This window comes from Prionailurus viverrinus, chromosome C1 (genome assembly GCF_022837055.1).
Source record: "Prionailurus viverrinus isolate Anna chromosome C1, UM_Priviv_1.0, whole genome shotgun sequence".
NCBI classification, from domain to species: domain Eukaryota; kingdom Metazoa; phylum Chordata; class Mammalia; order Carnivora; family Felidae; genus Prionailurus; species Prionailurus viverrinus.
This window is the reverse complement of record NC_062568.1, coordinates 2,351,571-2,379,096: the sequence shown is the minus strand read 5'-3', so window position 1 is coordinate 2,379,096 and position 27,526 is coordinate 2,351,571. Positions and strand designations below refer to the sequence as shown.

The 27,526-nt window shown below is 59.2% G+C and overlaps 1 protein-coding gene across 9 annotated transcripts in view; it reads left to right on the top strand.

Annotated features, from left to right (window-relative positions):
• Positions 1-27,226, top strand: part of DIS3L2 (DIS3 like 3'-5' exoribonuclease 2) — a 350,479-nt gene extending 323,253 nt beyond the window's left edge. For 5 of the 9 annotated variants that reach the window (XM_047870804.1, XM_047870806.1, XM_047870808.1 and 2 more), the window contains 7 exons: positions 18,344-18,527; positions 19,128-19,214; positions 22,179-22,326; positions 22,719-22,849; positions 23,020-23,124; positions 24,517-24,618; positions 25,302-27,226. In XM_047870804.1, coding sequence (XP_047726760.1) covers positions 18,344-18,527; positions 19,128-19,214; positions 22,179-22,326; positions 22,719-22,849; positions 23,020-23,124; positions 24,517-24,618; positions 25,302-25,412 — 868 coding nt within the window. In that variant the 3' untranslated portion in view covers positions 25,413-27,226. Of the gene's footprint in view, positions 1-18,343; positions 18,528-19,127; positions 19,215-21,500; positions 21,745-22,178; positions 22,327-22,718; positions 22,850-23,019; positions 24,619-25,301 lie in introns of those variants that run through there. The other 4 variants (XR_007154750.1, XM_047870809.1, XM_047870811.1 and 1 more) reach the window with 4 other exon arrangements.
• Positions 27,227-27,526: the final 300 nt, after the last annotated feature.

The following is a 27,526-nucleotide window of genomic DNA, read 5'->3' as shown; positions in this document are numbered from 1 at the left end:
CTCTGGGGCATTGTGGCTTTTTCTCGGTGGTTGGGCAGGAAGCCTCCAGAGCCTGAAGGAATTGCTGTGCTTGATGACAAAGGCCATCAATTGATATAAATCACTTAGAGGCTGCCTCATTTATTGAAGAGGAATTGAACATGATTTACTCTCCCTTCTGAGCACGCTGCTTCTGTGGCGGGCGCCCAGCTGAGGAAAGATCCCACAGAGGGACTCAGAGCAGGCTCCCAGCTCCTGGCCATTGAGTCATGTGACGGGAAGTGGCCAACTGACGCAGCTGCTCAGAGAACCCAGCGGAGCAAGGCCTCCCCGAGACCCAGAACGCACCACGTGCACCACTCCACTGACCAGGAGCTGCCCCCAAGCCGACCTCACGTGACCCCATGTCTGCCCCAAGGACCTGCCAGGCACTGCCAGGCCAGGCTCCAGGTGGAAGATGAGCGAGACGCGGGGTCCGCCCCCGAAGCCCACGACAGTCACGGGGGCATGAGTGCCGGCCATGAGAGTGGGCTGCGATGGCAGAGGACACAGCGCATTTCTGGGGGCCGAGGACCCCCTCGCGTCACCCTGTGACGGGCTGCAGGGAGCACTTGGAAGTGAGGCCCACGGAGGCAGGGGCACCACGCCCGCCTGTCACCAACCCCCTCTCTGAATGCCGGGGTGCCGTTCTCTGTGTCCTGGGAGCCCTGACTGTCGCATGGCCTCCTCGCTGCACGTCTGGGGTATCTTCTCGTTGGTGTGTGACACAGCTGTGATCTTTTAGACAAGTACCTTAATGTCTGAGCAGTCTGGAACCTAAGGATCTATTCTCTAGAACCATGTTTTCGCCTGGAAAGAGATTTGTCCTTGCAAGCACCAAAAATTGGTTTTAATTGTTGCACCTACTGTTCGCTTTAACTGGACCCAAACGTGACCCTTTCTAATAACGTGGGATTATCCACCGTGTTTATATCGTGATAGAAAAGTGTTTTCCTTGGGGTCTGCCACACCGTGCGGTGCCCTTTTCCTCCACACTAAATGCTGAATCCTCCAGCACTAAATCCTCCAGCACGAAATGGTGCTGCGTGCTGTCACTCGACCTTACTGGTCCCTGCCCCATCTGCCTGTGTCAGGCAGGGCACGTTGTCACTTCACTGCTGCCCAGGAGCATGAGGCCCCGTGGGGGTGTGGAACCAGGGAGCTGAGTCGAGTGGCTAGAAGTGTCATTCAAGAAGAGGAAAGGCTCTGGGTGAGGAGCACAGGAGGACTCCCCGTGGGCCACGTTGGCCACCTGGCTCTAGCCCCTGTGTCAGCCACTCACAGGCTTTGTCGCTTATTTCCTGCTTCTGCCCCGGGCACCGAATACTCAAGGTCACATGTGGTTGAGTTCCAGATAAGCACGATAATGTTGCGCTTGTATTTCTTTTTTAATGTTTCTATTTGTTTTTGAGACAGAGGGAGACAGAGCGTGAGCAGGGGAGGGGCAGAGAGAGAGAGGGAGACACAGAATCCGACGCAGGCTCCAGGCTCTGAGCCGCCAGCATAGAGCCTGACGCGGGGCTCGAACTCGCGGACTGTGAGATCATGACCTGAGCCAAAGTCGGCCGCTTAACCGACTGAGCCACCCAGGCGCCCCTGTTGTGCTTGTAAAAATCAGCCGTGAACTGAACTGTTTGGTGCACCTGTCATTTTAGGAGGCTCTTTCTCACTTCCAGCCACCGTCTGGTTTCATCTAAATAAGTTTGCTATCGTTCTTCTTCAGCGTACATGACACACCATTGAACGGGTCACCAGCTTTTGAGTCAAATATTCTAAAAAAAAATCTGCTTCCTCAGTGTTCTGTTCCTGAAGCTGAAGGAATCCTTCCCTTCTTTGGGCCTTTTTCCTAGCATATCTTCCAACCAGTGGTGTCATCAAAATTAACTCTTATGTCGATTATGTGCCCACTTGTCTCCTCAGATCCGGTACTCGGTTGTGGCCTGAAGCTGCCTTTCGCTTCGTGACCCGTGAACTCCTTGTAACGGGATAGGAACGTTTTGGGGGGTAGAGGGTGGGGATGCTCGTGAAACCACCTTCCTCGGCCCTCTCAGGGACCCACTGCCCCAAGTGCTAAGAGCACTGCTGCGGGAGCCCCAGGGAAGAACCAGCTTAGGACTCTAAGAAACTTCTGATGGGGGGTGGGGTGAGTGTGCGTTCATCTTCCGTAGCCGAGGGCAGCGACGTGCTCTCTGCCCAGCAACCACCACGTGACCGTCTCCGTGAAGCCGGCTGTTCCTGCTCTTCTCCCGCTCGTGTTCTGTGTTCCTAACATTTCTTTTTTTGAGTAACACCAGACTCTTGTCACCTTAAGGTTTTCATGGAAATGGTAATTAATAGTTATGGAGCACTTACCAGCCTGCCAGGCCCTGAGAGACTTTCTCTTTTGTAATCGTCACGAGAGGAGCTCCGTGGCGTGGAGAGCGGAGGTTAGAGAGGCTGACCTGCCTACAGTTGCCCAGGCAGCACGCAGTGGACGGCTCCCTGCCTTTCCTTCTCGGCTTTAACAAGCAAGAAGGAGGCTGTGACTGCTGCCGTGCCCAGTTAGAAAGCGAAGCTGCCCACCCACGGGGAGCGCTCCCGTCCCCCTCGGGCATCCTTCTCGTCCACACCCAGCCTCCGAGGAGGCTTGAGGCCAGCACTGGTCGGAGCCCTGATAAAGATGGGCCAGAGCAGGGGAACCACAGAAATCATCAGGAAACCACAGTGTATTCAGAATTGTGTTACGTGCCAGACGGTCGTGTCCCACTAGCGTGCCAGCAGGGGCCCCGAGGCCTGCCCATGTGCCTCGTGTCTTAGAGAACCAGTTCCCAGTTCCCAGGCGTTTTCAGCCCAGACCTAGACACCTTTCTTTTGCTAATCCAGCAGACTGTATCGGGCACCTGCTAGTGTCAGCTGTTATGCTGCTACAGGCAGTGAGAAAGACCCTCCCCCCGAAGCGCAGGGCCCGTTGGGGAAGGCAGGTATCTCAAACCACGTTCTTGAGCAGTGACAAAGGCCGTGGCGGAGGTGCGCAAAGGGTGTGGAGAGCAGGCTCCCAGTGACGCACGCGTCCCGTGTGGGAAAGGCCGTGCTGCCCGGTGCCTGTGATTTTGGGGTGTTGGTGTGGGAGGCCCTGCAGGGCGTCAGGTCCGGTGAAGCCCAGCCCACCCAGGGGAGGCAGTCTCTCTGTGGAGGGTGGCGGGATGAGAGTGGGAGACAGGAGCCAGGAGAGAGGAGGCTGGCCAGGCCCTGGTGACCTGGTTTGACAGGGCCGTGTTCTCTCTGGAGTGCTGGAGTGAGAGACTTATGGATGGAAGGAGAATGGTTCTGCCCACCCCAGCCCGAATGCCTCTCCCAGTACCTCTGGGAGATCTAGCACAGAGGTGGGTTTGCTCCGTTCACAGCCCTTGCACAGTGCACGTGCCCATGCACAGTGACCATGCCGCTTCCCCCACAGAACCCTCAGGGCCGGGCTGGTAGGCGCAGCTTGCCTGGACGCTCAGCGGGGTGAGAGCCACTCATCCCGGCACGGCTGGCTGCAGCCATTCCCAGGCAGACAGCCACAGGGCGAGGAGCAGCACCCAGTCTCTGTGCGAGGCTGGCCGTGGAACCGCTGAGATCTGCACACTGCCTGCAAGGACATCCTGGCAGAACTAGCGTCCGGTCTGTCTGTTGTTGCAAACGACCATTCAGCAGTAATACCACCAGTACACAGATGGGACGTATGAGGAACGGGGCTTGAGTTTCACAGAGGTTTGTGGGCTGTATGTAAGTGGACAAGCATGACACCATTAACCAGGGAGTACGGTCACTCTCCCCGCCGCGGTAGCTGCACGGCGAGATGAGAGGCCTGGTCATGGGAGGGCAGCTGTAGTCGGGGAACCACGTAGGCCCTGTAGGGCACCGGGCGGGGCCTCTCCCCAGATGGGGACAGTCCGCCTGAAGCCAGAGAGCCCTGGGTGCCGTGGCCTCTTCCAGGAAGAGCAGTTCTCACCCTGAGAGAGGCCTGAACGGAACAGACCGGGCCTAACCCTAGGCCAGTCATGGATGGCTGCCCAGGCCCGGCCTAAGCTACCTGTAAAGAAGCTGCCGGAAGGCCATGCTGACACAGAGGGTCTGGTCAGCATCCCAGGTGCCCAGCGTTCTTAGAGCATCTCCAAATCCTGGATAAACAGGGCTCCCCAAGATGGACTCGAAGCGGCAGCTCAGAAAAGTGAAACCATTGGATCCAGTCAGGCTTTGACATCTGCTGGCCTCACCGTCTGACTTACGGCTGACCCGGCTCACCTGGAGGGACAGAGGGCCTAACCCAAATTGTTCTGGCCTTGGGTCTCAGGTCAAGTTGAGGGTAGCACCCGGAAAGGGCTGAAGTCTGGCACAGCCTATATCTGAGAGCTTTCATTGGCCCAGAGACAGAGGGTAGAGATGGGGAGGAAAACCAGCCGTCCCCTTGCTGGCCCCCACCCACCCTTCGGAGGGAAAGCCAGTGCCTCAGGATGTCCTGGAGGTTGCCCAGGCAGAGATATTATAATGCTGGGGAAGCCCAGAGGCTCTGGACAGGAACATATCCATTTAAACCACTCTGAGCCTAGTTCATAAAACGGTGGGTCAATATTTTAAAAGTCACTTAGCTAATGAAGACCTCTGCCAGACTCAACATACCACATCCCAGTGGGTGATAAGACAAGTGTTAGTTCAGTGGAATCAGCCTGGAGGGGAGAGGGTTTTTTTGTTGGTTTTTGGGTTTTTTTTTAATAATCTGCTTGGTTTCATATTTAGAGTGAGGCAGGCTGCCTTTGGACAAGAGCATTCATTTGTCAGGTGACCAACAAATGAGCCCTGGCCACACCATCACCCTGTGTCGGATCTAAGCAATAACCACCTGCAGGCAAGTAGGATTTCATTAGAGCAGATTCAGTATGTCTCATCAGGCTGGCAGAAGTCATTTCAGGTTCAGTCGGCCAAGTTCACGCACAGCTGTCCTTTGGGAGGGGGGGGGGCGGGGGGTAAGCTGAAGGGAAGCTGCAGGAGCTGTAACCCACTCCCAGGCCCTCCTGCCGTCTCCCCTTCCGCCTCCAAACATGGGCCTCGTTTTCCCCTCAGCATTTTCTGTGGAGTATTCATGTCTCTGAAATGCCTCGTTTGTTCCCCAAGCATTTTACCAGCACCTACATGTGCCCTTGGCCATGGGATACAGAGACAGGGGAGGCCTGGTCCCCAGACAGGAAAACCAACCTCAGTGGAGATGGTTGCAAAAACTCCAAGCCTTGAAAACTCAGTGCGACTGAGCGGAGAAGGTGCACGAGGGCGTGGCCGGCAGAGGGCGTATTACAGGAGCCTAGGAGCAGTCCTAGAGAGTCTGGGTGCCCAGCCCCCAAAAGGAAGCCCGGGGTGCCCATTTCCCCATGACTTGGTGGGGGAGCCAGGCTGAAGCCAGGAGCCAAAGGAGCCGCAGCCTGTGATGCTAGAAGCCAGATCTCTCTCAGGGCTCAGCCCCTCCCAGGACCCTGACTGCAGTCGGGCTGGCCAAGGGACTGAGCAACCAGACTGTTGGAGATTTTTCTGACAGTATGGAACTCACCGGGGTAGGCACGAAAAGTGCCTGGACTCTTTGCCCAACTCATAGTCCAGGGTAAAAATACTCTCTTGGGACAGACCAGAAAGGCTTGTACGAGGCTTGCCAAGTGGTGGCTCCCAACCCGGGCGTTCAGACCAGAGCGTCTAAGGGTCAAGATGGCCATGGTGCTGCGGACAGCTCTGCCCCGCCTTCTGAACCAGTGGGCCAGCACGCTTCTGCAGGTGGGCGGTAGTGTTTGCAAAAAGGAGGCTGCAGCTGAAATAGGCAGAACCTTTGAGCCTTTAGTTAGTGACCGGAGGTGGGGGGAGGGGGGCCCAGGGGGACTAAGGCAGTAAAACCAAACATGCTCATCCAATGGCAACACTGAGACGCAAGAGGGGGGCCTGAGCCCCGATACAGATGGGGGGAAGCATTTCCTTGGGAGAACTGGTGATGTACAGGTAATTCTGATTCCTGCCCTTTGTCCCCCTGAGCAGGAAAGAGGCAGAGGCCAAGCCAGCGCTGTAAAGAAAACTTCCAAGATTATAGAAATGTCCCAACCCAGCCAGGCCTGCAGGTGGCCTCATGTGTTTGCCTGCCCAGTGTGGCCAGCTTCAGACACGGGCAGGGAGCAGCCCTGGGAAGGGGCTCCATCCCTCCGGGGTTGCCGGGGAGGTGAAACGCCGGGCCAGGATGAATGACCTTGGCTCTGTGGCTGCTGCACCCCTTGCTGAAGGGAGAGGAAGCCCTTGACAGTTAGGAGGAAGGACCGTGGTGATGGGACCGACCACCACTGCTTCCTGTCCCCCACCCCCACCCCGTACCAGTGTGGCCTCAGGGCAGCCTCTGTGCTGAGTCCCCACTGTCAGCAGAACCCTCGGTCGGGCACCACCAAGGAATCCCTGCTGCCCAGTCCTCGGGGAGCTTCCCGCAGGTGACACAGGATGAACTGAGGAAAAGGCAGTGGGCGGGGCATATGTGTCCTTGGTCTGTGAGCTTGGAGGAGTCACTCAGCCTGTCTGAGCCTCCCTTTGCTCAGATGAACGATGAGGGGTCTAAAGCTTGTGAAAACAGCATAAAGGGCCACAGAAGTATAAGGTATTGGTCTTGCATAGACAGACAATTGCAGATAAGAACATCCATTTGGAGAGTGTTTACTGTATGCCCGATACTGCCGTAGGCCCTGGAAATTAAGGTAAACAGAGCTGTGTGAGCCAGCCAGAGACAGGTTGGTGTTGGACAGCCATGAGTGGGCTGTGAGGAGTTGAGGGTAGAACGTGCAGAAGCCAGCGTAAGGCCGTAGTGTGAGAGCATAGGATTTGTGCCCGCCCAGAGCTAGAGGCATAATCAAGCCCTGGACCCCTGTCTGGGCTGGATCGAGCAGAGGACCCTCAGACCAGCAGCCCTGCCCCATCCCCAGCAGCCTCAAGCATTAAAGGCTGGAAGCTCTGGCTCCAGGATGACCCCCAGTTCTAGACCTTTGGGTCCAAAAGCTTTTACAAGATGAATTGTCTTTGAGGAAGCTGATGGCACCCACAGTGTGGCTGGGATCGTGGCTCACTCTTGGCTTTTCTTACAAGGCATAAATAAATTGCGTGTTCAGGTGACGAGGAACCCACCCAACGGGTGCCTCTTCAGAGACTAGAACTCTTGCACAGTGTGCCCAGGCGGTGTCCCAAGGCAGTTTCACAGTCAGATCACCCTGATCATGTCCCCGTGCTAGTGCACATCCTTCCTGCACTTTCCACCTGCCCTTCTTCCCCACAGCCTCAGACCAGGCACACACAGGAGGTTGGCATGACTGGGCTCAGTGGATGGGGGCTGATGGCAACATCCGGGTAGAGATGCAGCCCATGGACCACTCACCGCACCCACCACAAGCCCCCCAGCTGAGCCTCCACAAGCCTTGCAGCCCTGGACAGCCCATCCACGTAGCCCCCAGCTTCTTGCAGGCCTTGATCATCAGGGTGCATGGGGACATTGAAACACAGATTCCCTCTTCATGGCTGAGGAGCCTTTAGCTTGCCTAAAGTCTCGGGTTCCCATTTTGCTCATTCTAGAAAACCCTTTTCTCCTGGACATATTACCCTTTCCTCCATTTGCACCAGGCAGGCCTGGGCCTCAGCTACCCTGGCAGTTCGCACCTGCAGGTCGTGGGCAGAGGACAGACTTTGGAGTCCAAAAGGCCGGTCTCCAGATCATGGCCCTGCCACACTCTGGTCGTGTACATAGAAAGCCCAGCCTAAGAACAGCCGTTGTTCTGATTTTCTTAGAACCTTTTGTGGCTGTGTGGCAAGGGGGGTGGCCCTGCTCAAGGGGAACTGCTCCCCAGCAGCAGTGAGGCCAAGAGTGTCTTTGGGAAGGTGAGGAAAGCATGTTGTAACTTGCAAAAGCAAAGTAGGTTGAGTTCCCAGGAACATGTATCTCGTCCTTTCTTATCTAGTTGTCTTTTGCTATGGGCACGTGCATGTGGAGGGGGAGGGCGGGCGCGAGGGGACACCTATACGTTCTGGAATACCCTTCTCTCCCAAATATCTTTGTGCCCAAAGCTAACTTTAAAAATCGATCCCTCCCAATGTCAGTGATGACCAAGCTGGCCCCCGCTTGGCCCCTTGTCCAAGGCTACAGACCCAGGCCCCATAGTTGGGCTGGGGCATAAAAGGAACCCCCGGACCCGGGAGTCTGAACAGGGCGGCAAAGCTGTTGGGGGCACTGCGGTGGCTCCCGAAGGTGGCCCGGCCTCTGTGCATCTTGGCCACACCTCCTCTGATCAGCGGTTCTAATTCCAGTTGGACGGCAGCTGGAAGTGGAGAAAGGCATGTGTGTCAACACCGCTGCGTAGCCAGCAAGCCCTAATTACCCAGCCCTGTGAGGCCGCAAGCACACTCCGCCACCTGGTTCTGCTTAGGGGGAGTTTTCTGCCATGAGCACCGGCCCTGTGCCTCCTCGAGCAGAGTCCTGAACCTTGGGAAGGGAGCGAGGCTTCTCAGCTAGCTTTACGCTGACAAAGGGCTTTCTGCCTGTCAACCCAGCTCCCCAGCAAACCCTCATCCCCTCCCTACCACAGCCACCGGGCCTCCCTTTGGCAGGGCCCGAGGGCCCATGCTCAGGACGGACGCCTAGCCCCTGGAGACTTCCTTCTGAGCTAGAAAAACAAGCGGCTGAAAACGTGCCTCACTGCAGCTGGGCCCCACCCGCTGAACCTATAGAAAGGCCCTGGAGTGGATTCAGCCTCACAGGAGAGGAAACCTGGCTCCGGCCTCACCCGCAGGGCCTGTTATGTCTGGCTCCAGAGGCCTTCTCCTCTGGGGTTTTCCATGCCTGTGAACTAGGCCCCATTCATTTCCCTGTGGTTTCGTGGGAATGTCCAAAACACTCAGCAGGTTGCAACAAGCCCAGGAGGAGAGGGGTCAGCGAGAGGCCCGAGCTGTGACGTGTGGTCGGCCCCACAGCCACGGCACCCTCCACTCGGCTGCTCGCAGCGGGGTGCCCAGCCGGCTGTGGGTGGGCGCCCATCGGTCAGCCTGCCACCCCCCACCCACCCAGGCCAGCTCTGTCGATAGCTCTGTCTCTGGGCCTCCACTTTCCAGCTCACCGGCCACCGGCTCCACCCCGGCCCAACCTAGGAGATTGTTGCAACAAAGGTCTCTTGGAGCCTCCCATCCCCGGCAGTTCACCTCAGCTCCCATCCACCCGCCGCCCATCCCACCCCAGCTCCGGGGGCCCTTGCGGCTTTCCACCACACTACACTCAGTTTGGGGCTGCTGGGAGAGCAGCAGGTCCCCGCGAGGGTGGCCGCCTCCCCCCACCCATGGAGGAAGGGAGAAGGGGCCACGCTGGGGCATGCGGCACTTGTGAGAGGCCCGGTGGCCGCCTTCACGGCCACAGCAGAGCCTGAGGGCTCCCAGGCCTGCAGTGAGGATGTGCCCAACTGGGGAAAATCTGGTCTTCAGAAGAAATGATTTGAAACTGGCTGGGAGCAATTCTTATCAAATTTCCAAGTTAGCAGTTTTCACCAAGTGCTAATGGAACAGTCTCTGTGAGTGGCCTAATTCCATCTGCGTGAGATTCCCACAGAGTTGTGACAAGTACCCTGGTGGCTGGGGGCAGAAGAGGCTGTTCTAGTCTCTCACTTGCTTTTGGTCTTTGAAAGCTGATGCCTTTTCAGGTTTGGGTAACAGCCATGCCACTCTGCCCTGGCCGCCCGGCTTCCCCGTCGTTTCCAAAGCCACTTTCTGCGTGTTCTGGTTATGGAAGGGGTGGGGTGAGTTTCTCATCTGGTTTAGCTGGTAAAATGAATCTGGAAACGGAACATCTTGCCAGGCAGGGCTGAGGGGGTAAGTGCAGAGGAGCCAGGGGCCCAAGGGCAAGGGCCGGGGGTCCGGCCTGCCTGTCAGCACCAAGCCTGGGCTCAGGAGAGACCCTGCCACCCATGCCGGCCTCTCTCTGCTTGTCTAGATGGGCCGAATTATAAGGGAGGGAGAGCAGGCAGCTGACCTTGGGTCTGGACTGTGCCTGCCTCTGCTGCAGGGCAGAGACCCGCCCCCCGCACCCCCCGAGGCTTCCTCTGTCCCTGGACCTTGTTGAGGTGGCCACTTTATTTGTTGACCTGATAGATATGGGCCTTTGTCTTCTCTCCTTTGCCCAGTGGACAGTTGCAGGGACAGTGTCCTCGTGCCAGCGCTCCGAGGTTACCCAGCTGCTCTTCACACAGGGGCCTCTTGTGTTCTGGGGCTGTTGGTTACCAGATGTCCTCCCTGAATGCTCAGGACAGCTCAGGACAGGGGGCTGGGGAATATGGGATCCCGCCCCCCTCCTCCCCTGCCAGGCTGTGGCCCTGGGCAAGACCCTTCCTCTCCGGGCCACGGGAGCTCCGGGCTGCTGTAAGGAGATAGCCCGTCCCTTCCTGCGGGGACGGACTCTGCACGGGGGCCCTCTCCAGGGCGCTCCTTGAGTAGAGGGCGGCTAAGACAGGCCTTCTCCTCTCTAGCCAAACCATGTGGCCCGGCGTCCCCTCCTGGGAGCTCACAGCGCCAAGGGGACATCAGACTTCTTCCCTGGACACCCCCGCCTCCCCAAATGCAGGCTGGTCACATACTCACCCTCAGGTGCTCCCTTGCCATTAGCTCCTTTGCCTCTGAAATCACAGGCAGAGCAACCTCTTGGATACTTCAAGCAGCCATCAGAAAGCGTTACGGAGGCCCTCCTCACCCTCCCTTCAGACTGACCCGTGTCTCTTTCCCTAATGAACGTATTGAGAGTCGTCTATGTTTGGCAGCCTCCCTCACTCTTTAATCTTTGGTTTTCTGGATCCGTTTCCTGGCCCCACCGCTATGGCACCGCGCTCCCGCTCGCCAACCCGGTGGCCTTCCCCGGCCTCCATGTCTTCACAGCATTTGCCCCGTGGACAACCGTGCACTGGACCCCGTTCCCCCTCCCACGCCACCCTGCCAGCTCCTTCCCTCTTGCCCCTCTGTGCCCGGGGACGTCTCACCTGCTCCCAGAGCCTCGTCGTGTGTGCATCTCGGACTCTGGCGTGACCTGCCCTTTCTTGCTGCCTCTGGCTGCTTCTCACAAGCCCTCAGTCTCCAGCTGTCACCCTAACTGTGCCCAGCCCCTGGTCCCTGTGCTCCCCTTCACCATATTCTTCACGCCTATCCTTCGCCTCGCACCCCAGCTCCCCAGAGCAGTGCCAGTGCTGGAGGCTGGCACCCCAGGCCCCTACTGGCCTTCCCCTGCAGCATAGCCCTCCTCCCCCTTCCCGCGGCTCCTTAGTCTCCAAATGCGGCTGATGCTTTTCTAGACGTGTTTTGCCTCCACGCCTTTATTCTTTCGTCCCTTTCGTGTAAAGTGTTTCCCTCCTTGCCATCTCTTGGAATTGATGCCCACAAGGCTCTCTGGTGGCAGCAGGGCATCGAGGTGACACGGGCCCGTCTGCGAATCAGCTGTGGGACTCGGAGCCAGTCACCTTTCCTTTTTGCTCTGTAAGCCCCCCTCACACAGAAAGGGATAGAAACCCCTCCCAGGGCTGCAGGGGGCTTTAAGGGACCGCGCGTCCACACCTCAGCTACCCAGGCGCTTCAGGATTGTCTCTCCCTCTCTCACTGCTCGCAGGGCAGAACCAGGCTGCAACAGCAGCTCAGAAAAGACGTGAGGACGAGTGAAAACAGACAGAGGCTCTAGCTGGGGAGGTCGTCAGGAAATAACAAGGCCGCTGTGGTCTCCCAAGTGCAGAGCACCGCCCCTCGGGCTGGGGTGGGGAAGCCGGCAGGCCTGTTGCTGCTCTAGCGCCGCCTTGTTCGGGGGAGGGACTCAGTCAGGCCCGTTTCTCAGGGCTGTAAGTTGTGGCAGCAAAGTGTCAGGGGCCAGAAGTACACGCGTGAGGGCTGTGGGCCCGAGCAGAACAGGCCGTGGTGGCAGGCATCCAGCCCTCCCAACTCCCGAATGCACCCATCCTGGGGGTCTGCGCGAATTTATGGAGTGCCCGCACTGTGCCGGGCCCTGTGCTGGGGCCGAGGTAGACCGCCTTGGGCTGGGGAGGGGAGATGCGGTGGTGATCAGAGGCAGTCACCGCAGTGTGAGCAAACTGCTGGGATGGGATCCCCAGGAAGCACGTAGAGTTCGTGCCCCGTGCTGCCTCCCCGGGAAGAAGAGAGGAGAGGGGGCCAGCATCTCAGCCGAGAGGCACAGCAGTGAAGTGAGACAGAAGGGAGAAGAGCCACAGAACTCAGCAGGCTACACCGTGGGGGGCGGAGGGTGGGGAGAAGAAAGGGGCGACTCTGGGCACACGACCCACCCAAAGCCCGGTAAGCCTCGTTTTACCAGGAGGTGGACGCCACCGAAGGGCATCAGGCAGGAGTGGGACGTGATCAGGTGTGCCTTCGAGAAAGAGTGCCCCACTTTGGGCATAAAGAAGTATGGGGCGCCTGGGTGGCTCAGTCAGTTAAGTGTCCGACTTCAGCTCAGGTCACGATCTTGTGGTTCGCGGGTTCGAGCCCCGCGTCGGGCTCTGGGCTGGCAGCTCAGAGCCTGGAGCCTGCTCCAGATTCTGTGTCTTCCTCTCTCTCTGCCCCTTCTCTACTCAGGCTGTCTCTCTCCGTCTCTCTCTCAAAAATAAAATAAAATAAACATTAAAATTCTTTTAAAACAAGAAGTAAACCACAGGGTGCGACTAGACTTAGGGAGGCCGGTTGGTCAATGCTGCAGGCCTGACCGAGGTGGTGGCTTTGGGGCAGGAGGGCAGCAGGAGCCTCCGGGAATCCTTCCGCATGTTCAGCCCACATCCTTGTCTTGGGGCACCCAGCCAGTCACATTCACGGCACCCACGAAATTGTCATCTTTCGTTAAGGCCAAGCACTTGTGTATTTGCATCTCCATTTGTCGGGTAAATAAATTGAGATTCAGAGAGGTTTAAAAATGTATCTGCAGTCCCACGGCTCGTGAGGGGCAGAGCTGGAAGTCCAGGCAAGCTACTGAGCCGGTGGCCACTCGCCTCGCCTCTCCACATGGCATGGCCTCTGCGCACGGAGCAAGGAAGGGAGCAGGACAAGTAGCAGGAGAGGTGAAGAGCAGGAACCTCGCCGCGGGCCACCACCCTCCCTGTCCCTCGAGGGGCTTCTTGGCCACAGACACACCCAGACCCCTAAGTAACAAAACTCCTGGAGCGAGGGTTTCCCAGCCGAGCAAGGGCGCGTTCGTTCAGTCCAGGCCCTGGATGGCCGGGAATGGACACCCTTCCTCCGAGAGGGCAGATATTTGACCCCATCTCTCATTTCGCCCGTGTGACCCCTGCCAGGTAGAGCATCCTTTCCCAGACGGCATCCCTCAAGCTGTGACACAAGTTCAGTCACCAATACGCGGTAAATGCTGCATCTGGTAGCTTCTTGTAGTCCTGACGCATGTTAGCGTCTCAAAGGTGAAGGGATGTCCCATAAGAAAAACGTCAAATAAAACCCCGCCCTCGCATCTCCTATATATTAATACTTTTTTTCTTTAAGTAACATTACCGCATTTTAGAAAACCCCGTTCTGGACCAAAGTCGTCTCTGCTGTGTGAGGAGTGTGTATACTTGTGAGTAGGTTGCTTGTGGCTTTTGCCCGCCCTCTGCCGTGGCGGGTGAGGGACTCTGACAGCTCTAGACTTGTTCGGCTTCTCGCTGGGACGAGAAGCCTCTCACCTGCCCCTCCGCCTCCCCCCCACCCCCCATGCCCAGCACCTGGAAGCCCAGAGCACAGGTAGGTGGGATCCTGAGAACGAGTGCTGACGAGCTGGCATCCTGGTTCGGCCCCCAGCCGGCTGTGCGGCTGTCTATCACAGACCCCGCCCCCTCAAGACCTCCAGAGTTGTGGGTCCCCAGTGCATTTGGCACTGGGCTCCAAATGCTCAGCAGACGCCAGGACTGGAATCAAGGCCCCATCTCCAAGGGCTTGGCTTGCTGTTCTGGAAGGTGATCCTGGCCAGTCCTGAGCCCCCCCCTTTTAGAGCACTTGCCAGGAAGTTGCTGACTTCAAACCCCCTCCCCTGCCACCTTCCCAGCAGGACTGAGTGATCTCATGCCTGAGAGCAAACATCACACGCTGGAGCAGAAGGAGGGGACGGGTTATGACCAGGACAGGTACCCAGATTAAGGAGCAGAGCCCAAGGCCACGGCGGCCCACAGGCCTCTGTCCCCACCTCCCAGACTCCAGCGTGTGACATTTGCTCTCAGGGGCGCGTCCTAACCACCCAGAACGGCTTGGGGCATCGTCTGAGGCCTGCCTGCTGGGTCTGTGCATGCAGCCCTGGCCCCCAACAGGAGAAGGAGATCAGGGTGAAGGGATGCCATCTGTCCACGTGTCTCTTCTGATCACCCTGCCTTCCCTCAGAGCGCAAGCCTTCAGCCCCTTTTGACTACAGAGAAAAACACTGAATGGGAGCCCAAAGACCCCTGGACCACAGGCTGCAGGGCTGCAGTTTATAAACTAAGGCTCTTTCCTGCCCAGAAGTTCCTGGGTTCTAAGCCGCTCCTGCCACGTCCCAGGTCCTGTGGAAGGAAGATGCTGGGGGCCCCCTGCTGGCTGATCCATGGAACTGACCCATGGTGGGGTCAGGGGCAACCTGTTGAGCCCAACGAGGGGGACTTTGCAGGCCTCAGATGAGAGCAGAGACATCCACCTGGCCCACCCCCAGTAGCTGCCAGCCCAGTTCTCCCTCCGTGATGCCTAGCCCTGTTTTTGACGGTGAATTCTGAACTCAGTGGAATCTGGCTGCCGGCCGCTTGGCATTTCCTTGGCCTTCCTGTTCCCACACTCCACTGGGGACCGTCCTCCAGCAGCCATGTGTCCCTCCCAACCACCCCAGGATGGCTGCCACTTCTGCTTCCAGGCCCCGCTTCTGCTTCCTTGTCCTCACAGTTTGTGTGTTCTCTCTACCCCTCCCTCTCCCACCTGCTGGTGTAAGAAGGATGTTAAGGACAGGTTGTGAGGAAATGGTCCCTGCCGCTATCCTAGAACACTAATGAGCCGTGGCAACACCCAGGGAGTCCAGGCTTATTGCTACACCACCTCCCAGTTTGGTGACATTGATGTTTTCCTGGGATGAATGCTTGATATCAGCAAACCATCTTGGAGAGAATTCCACGGGCTACCCTCTTAACTCCTGCCTCCCTGTCATGAGGGAGGCACTGAAGACACTCGGGGAGAAATGAGCCCTTGGGAGGCACCACAGGACCTCTCCAAGGTCAGCCTCTGCATCTCAAGCTTTGCCAGACTTTCTTCTCTCCAGGTTAACGAGAGCACACTTGTGTTTCTCCCACCGGCTTCAGGAGACTCATGGGACTGCACTGGGGGTCCAGGGAGGACAAGTAGTGGGGTCGCTGGAGAAGCAGCTTGACTTGGTTCTTTTGTCACTGCCTGAGGCTCTGGGCATTGGCTGCACCCTCCTCATTCCCTTCCTTCCTATTCTCATCCTTACTTGAGACCATGAGAGACGAGGTGGGAGAGCCCCTGCAGAAAGTGGGAACAGGAGCAAGGCTCTGCCTGGGGAGGCACCCCATGCATTCTGTTCCTTTGACCCAAACAGTGCGAGTCAGGTGGAGGGGACAGGCTGGAACACCACAGCCCAGCCTTCTCCTCCTGCTCTGCTCAGCACTTCTAGCCTGCATCCTGACCACAACCCTGCTATGAGGGCATGCTGCCCCCTGCTGGCCACACTGGCAAAACACAGCCCAGGGTCAGCCCCAAGGTTATATATAGGTGTTCCCTTTTCAACCAAGCTTGCAGCTGGGCTGGAGACTCCAGGGCTCCAAGGAAGAGACCATGTGCCCCCCGCCCACAAGGACTCTCAGACTGCACGGGGAGACGGGTCTAGAACCGCCTGGCACCCAGTAGTGTTTGTTGAGTGAACAGATGAATGAGTGAAGGTATGCATCTGAAGCATTTAGGTGATAATGGTCTCTAGTATCAGACATTTATTGAGCAGGAACTGAGACTTCTCTTGGGTTGACAAGATCTAAATAGGATGATCAAGTATGGAGAGTCAAACAGTGCTAGACTATGACACAGGTGACCATAGAACAGCCTGGCTCTTGTTGCCAGATGGCTTGTTAGCAGTAAGTACCCAGGGGGGTGATGGAGACGGCCTTCAGCCTGGGCCTTCAGGGAAGGTGAGGAAAAGGCAAATAAGGGGGGATCGATGGCAGGGATGAAACTTACAGGGCAGAGTACAGACTGGAGGTTTGGTGCGGAAGGCAGGGAGAGAGGGAAGCACATCCTGTGTCTTAAGGCCGATGACGTGCCAGGCACAGGGTCTGCCCTTGTGACATGTGTTACTCCCATTGGTTTGCACAACCGCCCTGTGAAGCAGGTGCTACTACCCCTATGCTGCATTTGAGAAAATGGATCAGGAAAGGTCCGTGTTGTGCAGGGCCCTACAGCAGATGCATCCAGCCGGGGTTCAGACGTCCCTCCACTTGGGAGATGGTGATTGGGTTCAGGTGCCTGAACTCAGAGGTTTTTCAGCGGGAAGTGATGTGCACAAGGACAGATTGGGGAGCAGAGGGAGGCAGAATGGTCATTTAAATGGCTGTTACAGGGGGGGCGTGGGTGGCTCAGTCGGTTAGGTGTCCAACTTCGACTCAGGTCATGATCGCACGGTTTGTGGGTTCAAGCCCCGCGTCGGGCTCTGTGCTGACGGCTCAGAGCCTGGACCCTGCTTCGGGTTCTGTGTCTCATTCTCCTTCTGCCCCTACCCTGCTTGTGCTCTGTCTCCCAAAAATAAATAACTGTAAAAAAAAAAAAACTTTAAATGGCTGTTACTGCACAGTAGGGTATAAAGGAACTCCTCATTCCACACACAGGGTTTCCTTCATGTACAAGGGCCAGCTGAGACCTGACCCTTCAGCCCTGCACCTGAGCTGTATCCCTGCCCCATGGTGGGCCAGTCCCAAGTCATCCCCACAGAGGAGGGGCTAGGAGTGCAGGCTCGGGTGGGCCTCCTCCCGAGACCCAGATCTGGCCCAGTCCCTCTGGTGGTGCTGTCGCCAGAGGGCCATTTCCAGCCCCTCTTCCTCGTAGAGAGGGCTTCTGGGAGATTGGTTTGTTCTCGGGGCGGCTTGGCAGGCCAGAGCCACACTTCTGCCCTGGCAGGCCCGGTCTGGGGGGGGAGGGGCTTTGTCAGCTCATGCTCGTTCTCCCCCCACCCCCATCACTGGCTGCTTTTCTTTCCGAGAGCTTGGCCAGGTGACAAGGCTAACCCTGAAGCACTACCCACACCTCCAGGAAGAGGAAGTGCGTCCCCGGCCTCCGGCTGCTTGCTGCCAGGGCTCCCGGAGCTTGCTTACTCCTTGACCTCTTCTGCCTCTGTGGGAGAAACACAGGCTCGACATGCAGCTTGGGGGCCCAGATTAAAGGCAGGGGGGAGAGCTCCCTGAACTGAGCGAGGCTTTCCCTGTACAGCGCACCCTGGCCACGGTGGCCACAGCATGCCCGAGCCCCCTTTCCAGGGGCTTCAGCTCTTACACGCGTGTGTGATCGGTCTATCCTCCCACGGGAGCCCCGGGTGCGGGAAGCAGCATATGGCCTCCTGCCCCAGATGTGGGGGCTGGGGGTGCTGACCTCAGGGCTGTGTGATCCAGCTTCCCACTCTGCCGGCTCCTTTCATCCCCCATCCATCCCCGCTCCTCTCCCTGGGTCCTTGGTGTGCCTTTGTCTCTTGAGGCCGTATCTGTTGATACTTGTTTATTCTAATTACACTTTAAGTGTCTGGGATTTGGTCACCTCAACTGCACGTTTGCCTTGCCCCAGAACGGGCAATCCCTCTTGCCCTCTGCGACTCTCCTGTTCATCTCCCCTGGGGGAGAAGGGAGCCCTGGGTCTGCTGACCGCCTTCCACATACCCCCAGGAAGCCCTCTGAGTTCTCAGGGCATACCTGGGTGCCTTGTTTTCGTACAGCTGGTGCGCCCCGGAGTGTTCTAGGAGGCTAGTCATTCAGCAGAGCTCCTTACCGAGCACCTTCTTCCAGTCAGGTGGGGTTGGGGTGCTGGGGTGCCAAACACTGGGGCTACAGCAGGGAATAAGACAGATGCCATCCCCCCGTCCAATCGGGGAGGTGGTGTGCAACCTCACGCATCAGCAGAGAAGAGTGATACAGACCGGTTAGCGCAGAGAGGGGCCCAAGCAGGGGAACAAGCCTGGGAGACAGGACAGTGTCTCAAGGCTGAGACTCGAGGGTACATGAGGGCCAGCCCACAGAGAGCCTGGGAGAGAAGGGGAGCAGCAGCCCCTGACCCCTGCTGGTTCCCCCCGCTGCAGGCTCGTGGAGGAGTTCATGCTCTTGGCCAACATGGCAGTGGCCCACAAGACCTACCGCGCCTTCCCTGAGCGCGCCCTGCTGCGCCGGCACCCCCCGCCCCAGACCAAGATGCTCAATGACCTCATGGAATTCTGTGACCAGATGGGGCTGCCCATGGACTTCAGCTCTGCCGGGGCCCTCAACGTGAGTGCCGGGAGTGTAGGGGAGGGGGAGACCCTAGGGGAGAAAGCCTCCAAGTCACAGAGGCCCTGGCCATGGGCCATGCTCCCCACCAGGACCAGGCCAAGGGAAGCCAGTCAACACCCATCTATCTATGGGCAGGGATCCTGTGGCCAGGGATGGGCGGGGCTTGGGCCCAGAAACTTTCAGTAAGGGGCTGAGATGATTGGAAGCCAGAGAATGTTTTTTATGGTAAGTAGGGTCAAATGTTTCCTGCCTGGATCTAAGCCTTATGGGGCTTGGGGACCCATGACTTCAGCTCCGATCCCACGGAAGGGAGGCTGTTCCCATCTGTGCTGTAAGCCTGGGGTGGGCAAAGAGGCACCTTAGGTCAGACAACTGGAAACCAGTCTCTCCCTCCAGCCAATAAGACACGGACTGACCTCAGAGCAGGACATGGGCTGGGGGCTGCTGGCCCCCTGCAGCCCACCGTGGCCATCTGAGCGTGGTCGAGCCCCTCAGCATACCCTTCCTCCCCAGAGCCAGGTCTCAGATGGTCAGAGGGTGACAGGGGCCCCAGAGCCAACCCAGGCTTGACTGCATATCACATGGGTTTGCTTCCAGAAAAGTCTGACCAAAACATTTGGAGATGACAAGTACTCACTGGCCCGGAAGGAGGTGCTCACCAACATGTGCTCCCGGCCCATGCAGGTAAGGAGGGGCCTCATCCCCATCCTCCCTTTTCTCTTAGGAGCATCCGTGGCCTCCACACACACAGGAACTAAGGGGAGGGGTGGGGAGCACCCCCAGGCAGCACCTAGGACAGGTGAGCCCTGGGCTCCTGAGCCTGATCTGCCTCCTACACAGATTTGCCTGCCTCATCTGCTCAAGGACGGCTTCTACAGGGCTGTTAAAGGGCCTCGTTTGAGCCTCACTGCCCCCTTCACGTGGCCTCTGGGGCTGTTTCCTAGCAGAAGGCAGGGAGTCCCCACAGGGTGTACGCTAAGCCTTTGGTGCCCAGTCGCCACAAACCAGACCAGCTTAAGGAAGGGAATGGGGAGCTGGTCAGCAACTCAGTTGGACGGGCACCCCGGAGGGGAGAGACTGTCTTGTCTCCTGCGGCAGCCTGCCCAGGGGAGCAGTCATCAGCCCCTACCACGGCTTCTGGACCCCAGGCAGAATTGTCTCCCTCTCGCCAGATAGTAGAGGAGGATTTAGACCATGGGCCTGTGTCTGCAGGCAGGGTGACAGGCTGGCAGCCTAGGAAGTAGACAGTGAGCTTGCTCCTAACAGCAGGTGTCAGCCCTCTGGCAGGCGCAAGCATCTTGGGAAGGAGCCACCCCACCAGCCTGTCAGGTCAGCGGGAGCCACAGATACTAATGGGACCAGCTCTGGGCCCCAGTCTGGCTGAGGGGCAGTGACAAACCATTTTTCAGGGGCTCAGTCACTGCAGATTCAATCTGTTCACAGGAACCAGGTCACCTCAGCTGGCCACAGCCGATTTATTTTCTGACAGTCATATTTTCTGCCAGGAATGGAGTCATCCGGGCCCGTGTGGTCTGGCTGCCTTTCCCCTGCCCCCAGTCACAATTGTCTGCCCCCACCAAGCCCCTTAAAGCCACACAGAGGGGCAGGTGTGCCTGTGGCCAAGGGGCTCGATGTCACTCTGCCCTCCAGTTACTCTGAGATGCAGTAGCCCCTGGGTCCCAAGATCTACCTGTTGACTGTGCCGTGAGGGCTGATTGGGCTCCCGTTCCCTGCCCCCAGCCTCTGGAAGGCATCCACCTCCAAGGTCAAACTAGCCCTGGAGCTCCACGGAAAGGAGCCTTCCTCTCCCGAGTCACCCAGAGCCTTAAATAGAGTGGACTTCTGGCCTTGCCTGCCAGTAAGTGACCTTAACAGCCAGCCTTTGTCTGGGGAGCTGATGGCAGGGGGTTGTTGGAATTTCTGAAGTGCCCCTGTTCTCCCAGTCCTGAGAACTGGGACAAGGACAGGGGACCGGGTAGGGGCAGCAGCAGTGAGCACAAAAGTCCCAAGTAAGGTGCTAGAACTGGGCACCAGGGCTGTCCCCGGAGCATCTGGTCCCTGGGAAAGCCACAGCCCTCACCCATCCCACCCTGCCCAGAGACACCTTCTCCAGCCAGAAAGGGGACCAGGGCCTCCGTCCTCCTCACCCCTGATCATCTGGGCCACCCCCGAGAACAAGGCCCAGACGTGGCTTGGAGTGGAGGCTGCTCCCACCTCTCCCGAGGACTTGCCCCGGACATAACCCAGGTCCCAGCAGGAGCTGGAGGGGAATAGGTCTCAGGGAGCTGAGCAGGCCATCCCCAGCTGTGCCCTGGATTCCAGGGCCGACGTACACAGAGTAACTGGAGCCGGCTGTCCGTTTGGCCAAGTGCACAGGCGGGTGTGTGCAAACAGGGAGCAAGTGAGTGAGCACACAAGGGTGTGACTTTGGCCCTAGATGAGGAGCCTGTTCTCTTGCTCCCAGGCAGCAGCGGCGTCCTTGATTCCCAGCCCCGGAAGCTTGGGGACCACTGGGCAAACAGCTGCGGGGACGGTGGCCAAGGCTCCCGGATGGCAGAACCACTATGGGCCTGGAGCTATTTGCTGGGCCCCTAGAGAAACTTGGCCTCTCTTCAAGCACCCCAGTCATCGTTTCCTCCCCTGCAGAAGGGCCTTTTGAACTCCGACCTCTTGAGTCTTGGCTCAGGGCAGCTTGTCAGGGACAAGAAGGGCTGAGGCCGGTGGCTGGCAAACCTCTCCCTCCCTTGGCTGGTGCAGGGTTGAGTATGGGGGGTACAGAGGTGCCAGGGTGCAAGCATCGCCTCTAGCAGGACAGGCATCGGGGCCAGAGGGCATGAGGTTGGTCACAGCGAAGACTAGGCCTGGGCCACAGAGGAAGAGCCAGGCACTCCCAGTCCATTTCATTCTAGGCGGGTAGTAGGGGTCCTGGGCCACGTGGTGGTGGTGGAGGTGGACTTCGTGTCCTTGCAGAGCCCCGTGGCCTCCTCGGCGTCTGCTGCTGCCTCCACGGGACGTCTGCGGCCCCTTGTCCAGCGTGGCCACAGGCCTCCCCTCTTCTCCCTGTTGCACAGCAGCTGCCCCATCCCCGTCCCATGGAGGGGCAGACCAGAAACAGCTCCCTCCTTGTTGCCGGCGGTAACAGCCCCGAAAACTCGGCAGCGGCTGGCTGAGGGAGAGGATGAGCTCCTCCCCAGCTGCCCTCACAATTCAGCAGGTGGGCGGCCCTCCCTGAGGGCTTGGGTGGCCTGTCCCACGGGGCTCGGAGGGAGGAGGTTTCCAACCATCCTGAGGTTTCCCAGCACCCCCTGGGCCCCGCAGAGGCGGGGTGGGCCCCTTACGGTGCTCTTTGGCCTGTTCTGCGTGCTGCCATCACGAAGGGTCCGGGCAGTGCAGGGCAAGGCCCACGTTTGTCTTCAGCAGGAGAGGGGCATGGGCATCTCGTGGCTCTGCACAGCCTCGTGGCAGCCACACTGGTCCCCTTACAGAGGGTGGCTCCCGGCCTCCTCGGGCCTGTGGTCGGCCGCCTACAGCCTGGCAGTTCAGTCCACCCCCAAAAATCGTGAGACTCTGAGCATCCCAGCCTGGCAGAGCAAACCCCGCCCTGACCCGGCCTGGCCAGGTTCTAAGACTCACCTCCCATCCCCCCAGATGGCACTGTACTTCTGCTCGGGGACGCTGCGGGACCAGGCACAGTTCCGGCACTATGCTCTCAACGTACCACTCTACACCCACTTCACCTCCCCCATCCGCCGCTTTGCTGACATCCTGGTGCACCGCCTCCTGGCCGCCACTCTTGGTGAGACAGCACTGGGGTAATGCAGGCTTGTGCCCACCTGAGGGCTGCCCAGCCCCAGAGCGGGTCCCCTGGCTCTATGTAGAGACTCCAGGGGGCAGACGGCCTGAGCAGCCGGGGAGCCTGGGCCCAGAAACACCCTCTGTGAGCATGCCGGGGGTGGCTGCAGTGGGGCTCATTAAAATCCTATACAAAAGCCGGGGCTCGAGGACCCCAACCATGGCTGCCCACCTCGCCGGAGCCTCCGAAGCTGAGCAGCAGGAAGGCCTCTGCCCTGCATGGGTTTCCCAGGCCCCACCTTGCCTGGGCAGGGAGCACCATGCTTCCCGTCACCCAGCCGTGTCCGGCACACGCACAGCACCCTGCCAGCCGCCCCGCACCCACCCTCTTCCCAGGCTACAGGGAGCTGCCGGACCTGGAACCCGACGCCCTGCAAAAGCAGGCCGACCACTGCAATGACCGCCGCATGGCGTCCAAGCGCGTACAGGAGCTCAGCACCGGCCTCTTCTTTGCCATCCTCGTGAAGGTGAGGCCACCGGCCTGGCAGCCCCTCCCCCTCACCTACCCCACTCCCCCTCCTGGGCACCTGTTCACGAGGCGCCCTTAAGGAGCTCATGGGCCTTCGGCAGCTGGGGTGGGCCCTGGGGATGATGGCATGTCCTGTGGCCAAGCCTTGGCTAGAGCTCCGTCCTGCAGGAAAGTGGCCCCCTGGAGTCAGAAGCCATGGTGCTAGGCGTCCTGAACCAAGCCTTCGACGTGCTGGTGCTACGCTACGGGGTGCAGAAGCGTGTCTACTGTAATGTGAGTGCCCACGGCCACCCAGGCCAGGGTTGGGGACCTTCCGGGCAGGCACAGTGCTGAAGCGCACCCACTAGGACACGGGAGCCGGGGACCTCGTGGCGTCTGTTGAAAGCCCTCCCTCCTCTCACAGACCCACCGAGCTGCATCGACTGCACACTGTGCTTTCACTTGCGTGTCCCCCAACCCTCTGCTGGGGTCTCCTCCATCTCTCTCTGCTATCTGGGGGTTCCTGGCCCAGGGACACACGAGCGTGGAGGATGGGAGCACAGCGCAAGGTCCTTGATGTCCTCGTGTGCACTGGAGAATACAAGCTAAGGCAGTGACAATGGCGTGTGGCAGCCGAGTGTATATACCCCCCCGACCTTGCTACCCTCTGCCGCCCGGCGCCAAGCCCACTTGTCGAGCCACGCCGGGACACCCAGCTGCACCTGCCTAGGGTGAGGGATCCAGGCCAAGAGTCAGGCTTGGGCCCCTTCCCGAAGGACCCAGGCAACCAGAGAATGGGCCCCACCCTAGCCAGTGCAGGGTGCCAGAGTGTGCAGGCTTTGGGGGGTGGAATTTTTTATAGGAATGTGAAGGAAGGAAAGACGAGACAGTGATCCAGGGCCACTCTGGAAACTATGTCCCCCGAAGAGAAGGAAGAGACCGGCCCTTGCTTTGGGTCCTGCCCTGTGTGATTATTTATTCAAGGTTCTTTCCAGGGGCACTTGGTGCCTGTGCCAACGCCATCTCAGGGGCCTGTTTCAGCTGACCTTGTGGTTGGCAGGTCACCACCTGGCCCTTGACCCTGGCTTCGACTTTCTTGACATCCAAAACACTTGGGGGAGTGCAGAGCCCCGCACATGGAATAGAAGTAGCATGGAATTAATACAGTGGAGCAAAGCGGAAGAGACAGAATGGAGTCCAGCTGGAATCAATCAGGGCTCTTGCCCTGAAGTTCATTGAGCAGGACAAAAGTTCAGGTCTAGGTCATCAGACAGATTTGGGTCTGCAGACAAGCCAGCCCTCAGCCTGTGCTAACAGACCCAGCACCCGCAGGGGGCGGCACCCCTCAGCCTTGGGTTCCCCGGTCCACCGTGGGCCTCAAGTAGACAGCCCCTGATGAGCCAGGATAGACCCAGCCCCTGCCACTCAGCACTCGGTCACCCTCAGGTCCTGCCTTAACGGAAGATGGCCGGGCAGGGCCTCCCTAAAGCTGGCCGGAGGTAAGAGCCAAAGGTGGGGGCGGTCCGTAGTCAGAGGTCAAGCAGCCGTCTGCTGGGAGTGGGGCGGGGAGCTCCTTCAAGGCCGGTCAGAAGCTGCCTCCCAAGCAGTGGGCAGCCTTTCGGGGTCAAAGGGGAGGAGGCGGCACGCAGAGCTTGCACCCCACAACACAGGCGTGTGTACCCCCAGGCGCTGCCCCTGCGGTCCCACCACTTCCAAAGGGTGGGCAAGAAGCCGGAGCTCACGCTTGTCTGGGAGCCTGAGGACCTAGAGCAGGAGCCGGTGCAGCAGGTCAGAACCAGGGGGTGGGGCAGCTTTTCCAGAATGCCACTGTGGGCCCGCCCGCCCCTCAGCTCTCGAGGAGCCTTCCTCCTGCGGCACCCCTGCCCTGCCTGCCCCGCTGCCCCTCCCGCGCCCCCACCCCCACCCTCAAGCACTCAAGCTCCCGGTGGGCTTTCAGCTTCTACCTGCGAGACCCACACGGCTCACCCACATTACCTCCTTCGGGCCACGGCTTTCCGGCACTGCCTTCCCTGCCTTGGGGACCCACTGCGGGGAGAGGACGGGGTTCTGCCTGTCCCCGTAGAGCAGGGTTTTCATTTTGGGGGCCCTTTTGAGAGTCCGATGAAAACTGTGGACTCCCTACCCCAGAAATTGCACGCAAGGTCTTCCCCACAGCACGCTCTGAAGGCCCGCCCCAGACCGCGGCTGTTTTTGCGGACACTGAGCGCTCACTTGTGCGCCAGACGACGGACACGGCCGTGTGTGCTTCCCTCACTTCCCACCAAGGCCCCCTGGCCTCAGTCCCCGAGCCGGCTCGGCTTACACGTGGGCAGACAGAGGCCTAGAGGGGCAGGGCGAGTGGGCCTGGGGCCCAGCTAGATGGACAGTGGCAGGCCCTTGTCCCTCCCGTCCCGCGGGACCGGCCCCTCACGACCCGTTCGGGTCACCACGCTGGCTCTGCTCTGCTGCAGGTCGTCACCATCTTCAGCCTGGTGGAGGTGGTGCTGCGGGCGGAGACCTCGGCCCTCAAGTACAGTGCCATCCTGAAGCGGCCGGGCCCGCGGAACGAGGAGGAAGCGTGACGGTGACGACGGCCTCCAGCCCAGCCGCACCCCACCCACACCACTGCCCCACCCGCTGGCTTTTAGGAATAGGACCTTTTGACACCAAAGGGGATTTTTAATTTGGTTTTTAACGACTCAGGGTTTTTGTTTTTATTTCTTCATTTTGTTTTATTTTTGCAGCTCAGTTTTTAAACAAACCGGAGAGGAGAGGGTGGGGCCGGACGGAAGGCTGAGGCCCGGCTGGTGCTTAACCAGAGCAGAACAGGACCCGGTCCTCCTGGGAGGCCAGCCCCTCTTCTGCCTGCCCACCCACTGCCTTCCCCTGCCCAGGAAACCGGGGGTTTTCAGCAAATCAGTGTCATGGAATAAAATCAGGTGTGAATTGCGGTCCGGTGTGTGGGGCACCCCTGGGAGGCCAGGGCCGCAGGGTGCCCCTTGGACCCAGGACTGGGGACCTGGCTCGGGCTCCACCCCTCACAGCTGAGCTGAGATCACCACCCTCCGGAACCTTTCTGTCAGTTCCAGGATGATTCACAGAGCTGGCCACATGTCACACTGTTGCCAGGGCCTCATTCTGGCTGATTAGAAATGTAATTAGTATGCAAGACAGCAAGCTCAGCCATCACCCTGCCTCAGGTGGCTGTGGCCGTCCCTGCCCCCACCACTTCCTCTCTGCCTGCTGGCCTCAGGATGGGGGAGGCATGGGTCCTATAACACCCCCCCCCCCACTTCAGGTCCTAGGCCAGAGCTCTGAGTGGCCCTGTCCACACCCCCTTGGTTCAGGCTGGCCCCTCGGCACCTCCAGCGCCCGTCCCAAACCCCGGCAGCACCCCGAGGGGTCCTGGCCTGCCAGAGGGAAGGAGAGCCCTCAAACTGGCCTTCCCCACCAGGGATGGGAAAATGGGTGCCTGGTGGCCCTAGGCTGGCCTAGTCACCTGCCTGGCATCGTCCTGAGCGCCCACCAGTGGCACCGTCCTCGGGGACCCAGGGACAGAGATGGAGGGCCGTTGGGCGGTGCTGTCTCCCCAGCTGGCCTGACCACGGCCTGCACTCCTTCCCCACCTAACTGGGAAACCACAGATCAGCTTCCCCAGGAGCTGCCAGGAGCGAGGGTGAACGGTGCCCCTGGCCCAGGCTCCACCGTGCCCTTTCCTCTGGTGTCAGTATTAAGCCCATTTGATCTGGTGGCAGTGAATTTCCTTCAAAGAAAAACTCATTACGATACCTGGGAGGAGGGCCTCGCAGGAGCTGGAGGGCTGATGGAGCCGCTGCTTTTGTCCACCGGCAGGCCATGGCCCGTCCTCATCCAGCACCGGGCTGGGTGTCAGAGGGGAAGGGAGGACACCGGTTCCTTTCTCTTCCTCCAGCACCCTAGCCAGCCTTCCAAGTGTCCATCTTGCCACCCCCTCTCCGTTCCTGTCCCCAGAACCTTCTCCTGCAGCCAAGTATCTGGAAAGGAAGATGGGCGAGGGTCTGGTGGTTTGGCATTTGGAGGAGATTTCTGGGTGTTTGCTGTCCCGGGCAGCCCGAAAGAGCCCCGGTGCTGTCCCCGAAGGCCTCCCACGGAGCCTGAGAGCTGGGGGCAGGGCAGAGCCCCCATGGAGTGGCACCCCTCAGGGCAGCGGTGTGTCAGAGCAGCCGGGCTCCCTCTCGAGCAGCGTGGACTCAGACCGGACCCCCCTCCCGCTGTTCCAGTGCCCCCCCGAGCCCTGGAGAGGCATAGCCAGCTTGGTCAGCAAAGAAGATCTTGGCTCCCGGCACTCGCTTGGGAATCGCCCTGATGCACTCTGGAGCCCTGGGGGCCATTGGGGCCCCAGCCCACCCCCACCCCATTTGACAGAAGTGGAAACTGTACCCAGCAAGGAAGCAGGTCTCTGGCCAGAGTGACACAGTGAGACTGTCCAGCCAGGACCAGGGCTCAGGCACCGGCCCGCCACTACACCTCCACTGCCTGTGGGCCCAAAGGAGGAGGCCCAGCACCCTCCCCAAGTCACCGGAGTTTGTCTTCATCCCCTCCCCCGGCACACGGGGCTCTGGCGGAAGCCCATGGAAGGGGCCGCCCCTCCTGTGTCCCCACGTGATGGAGCTCTTGACAAAAGGATGACCAGCACAAAACCTCGTCAAAAAGGAAG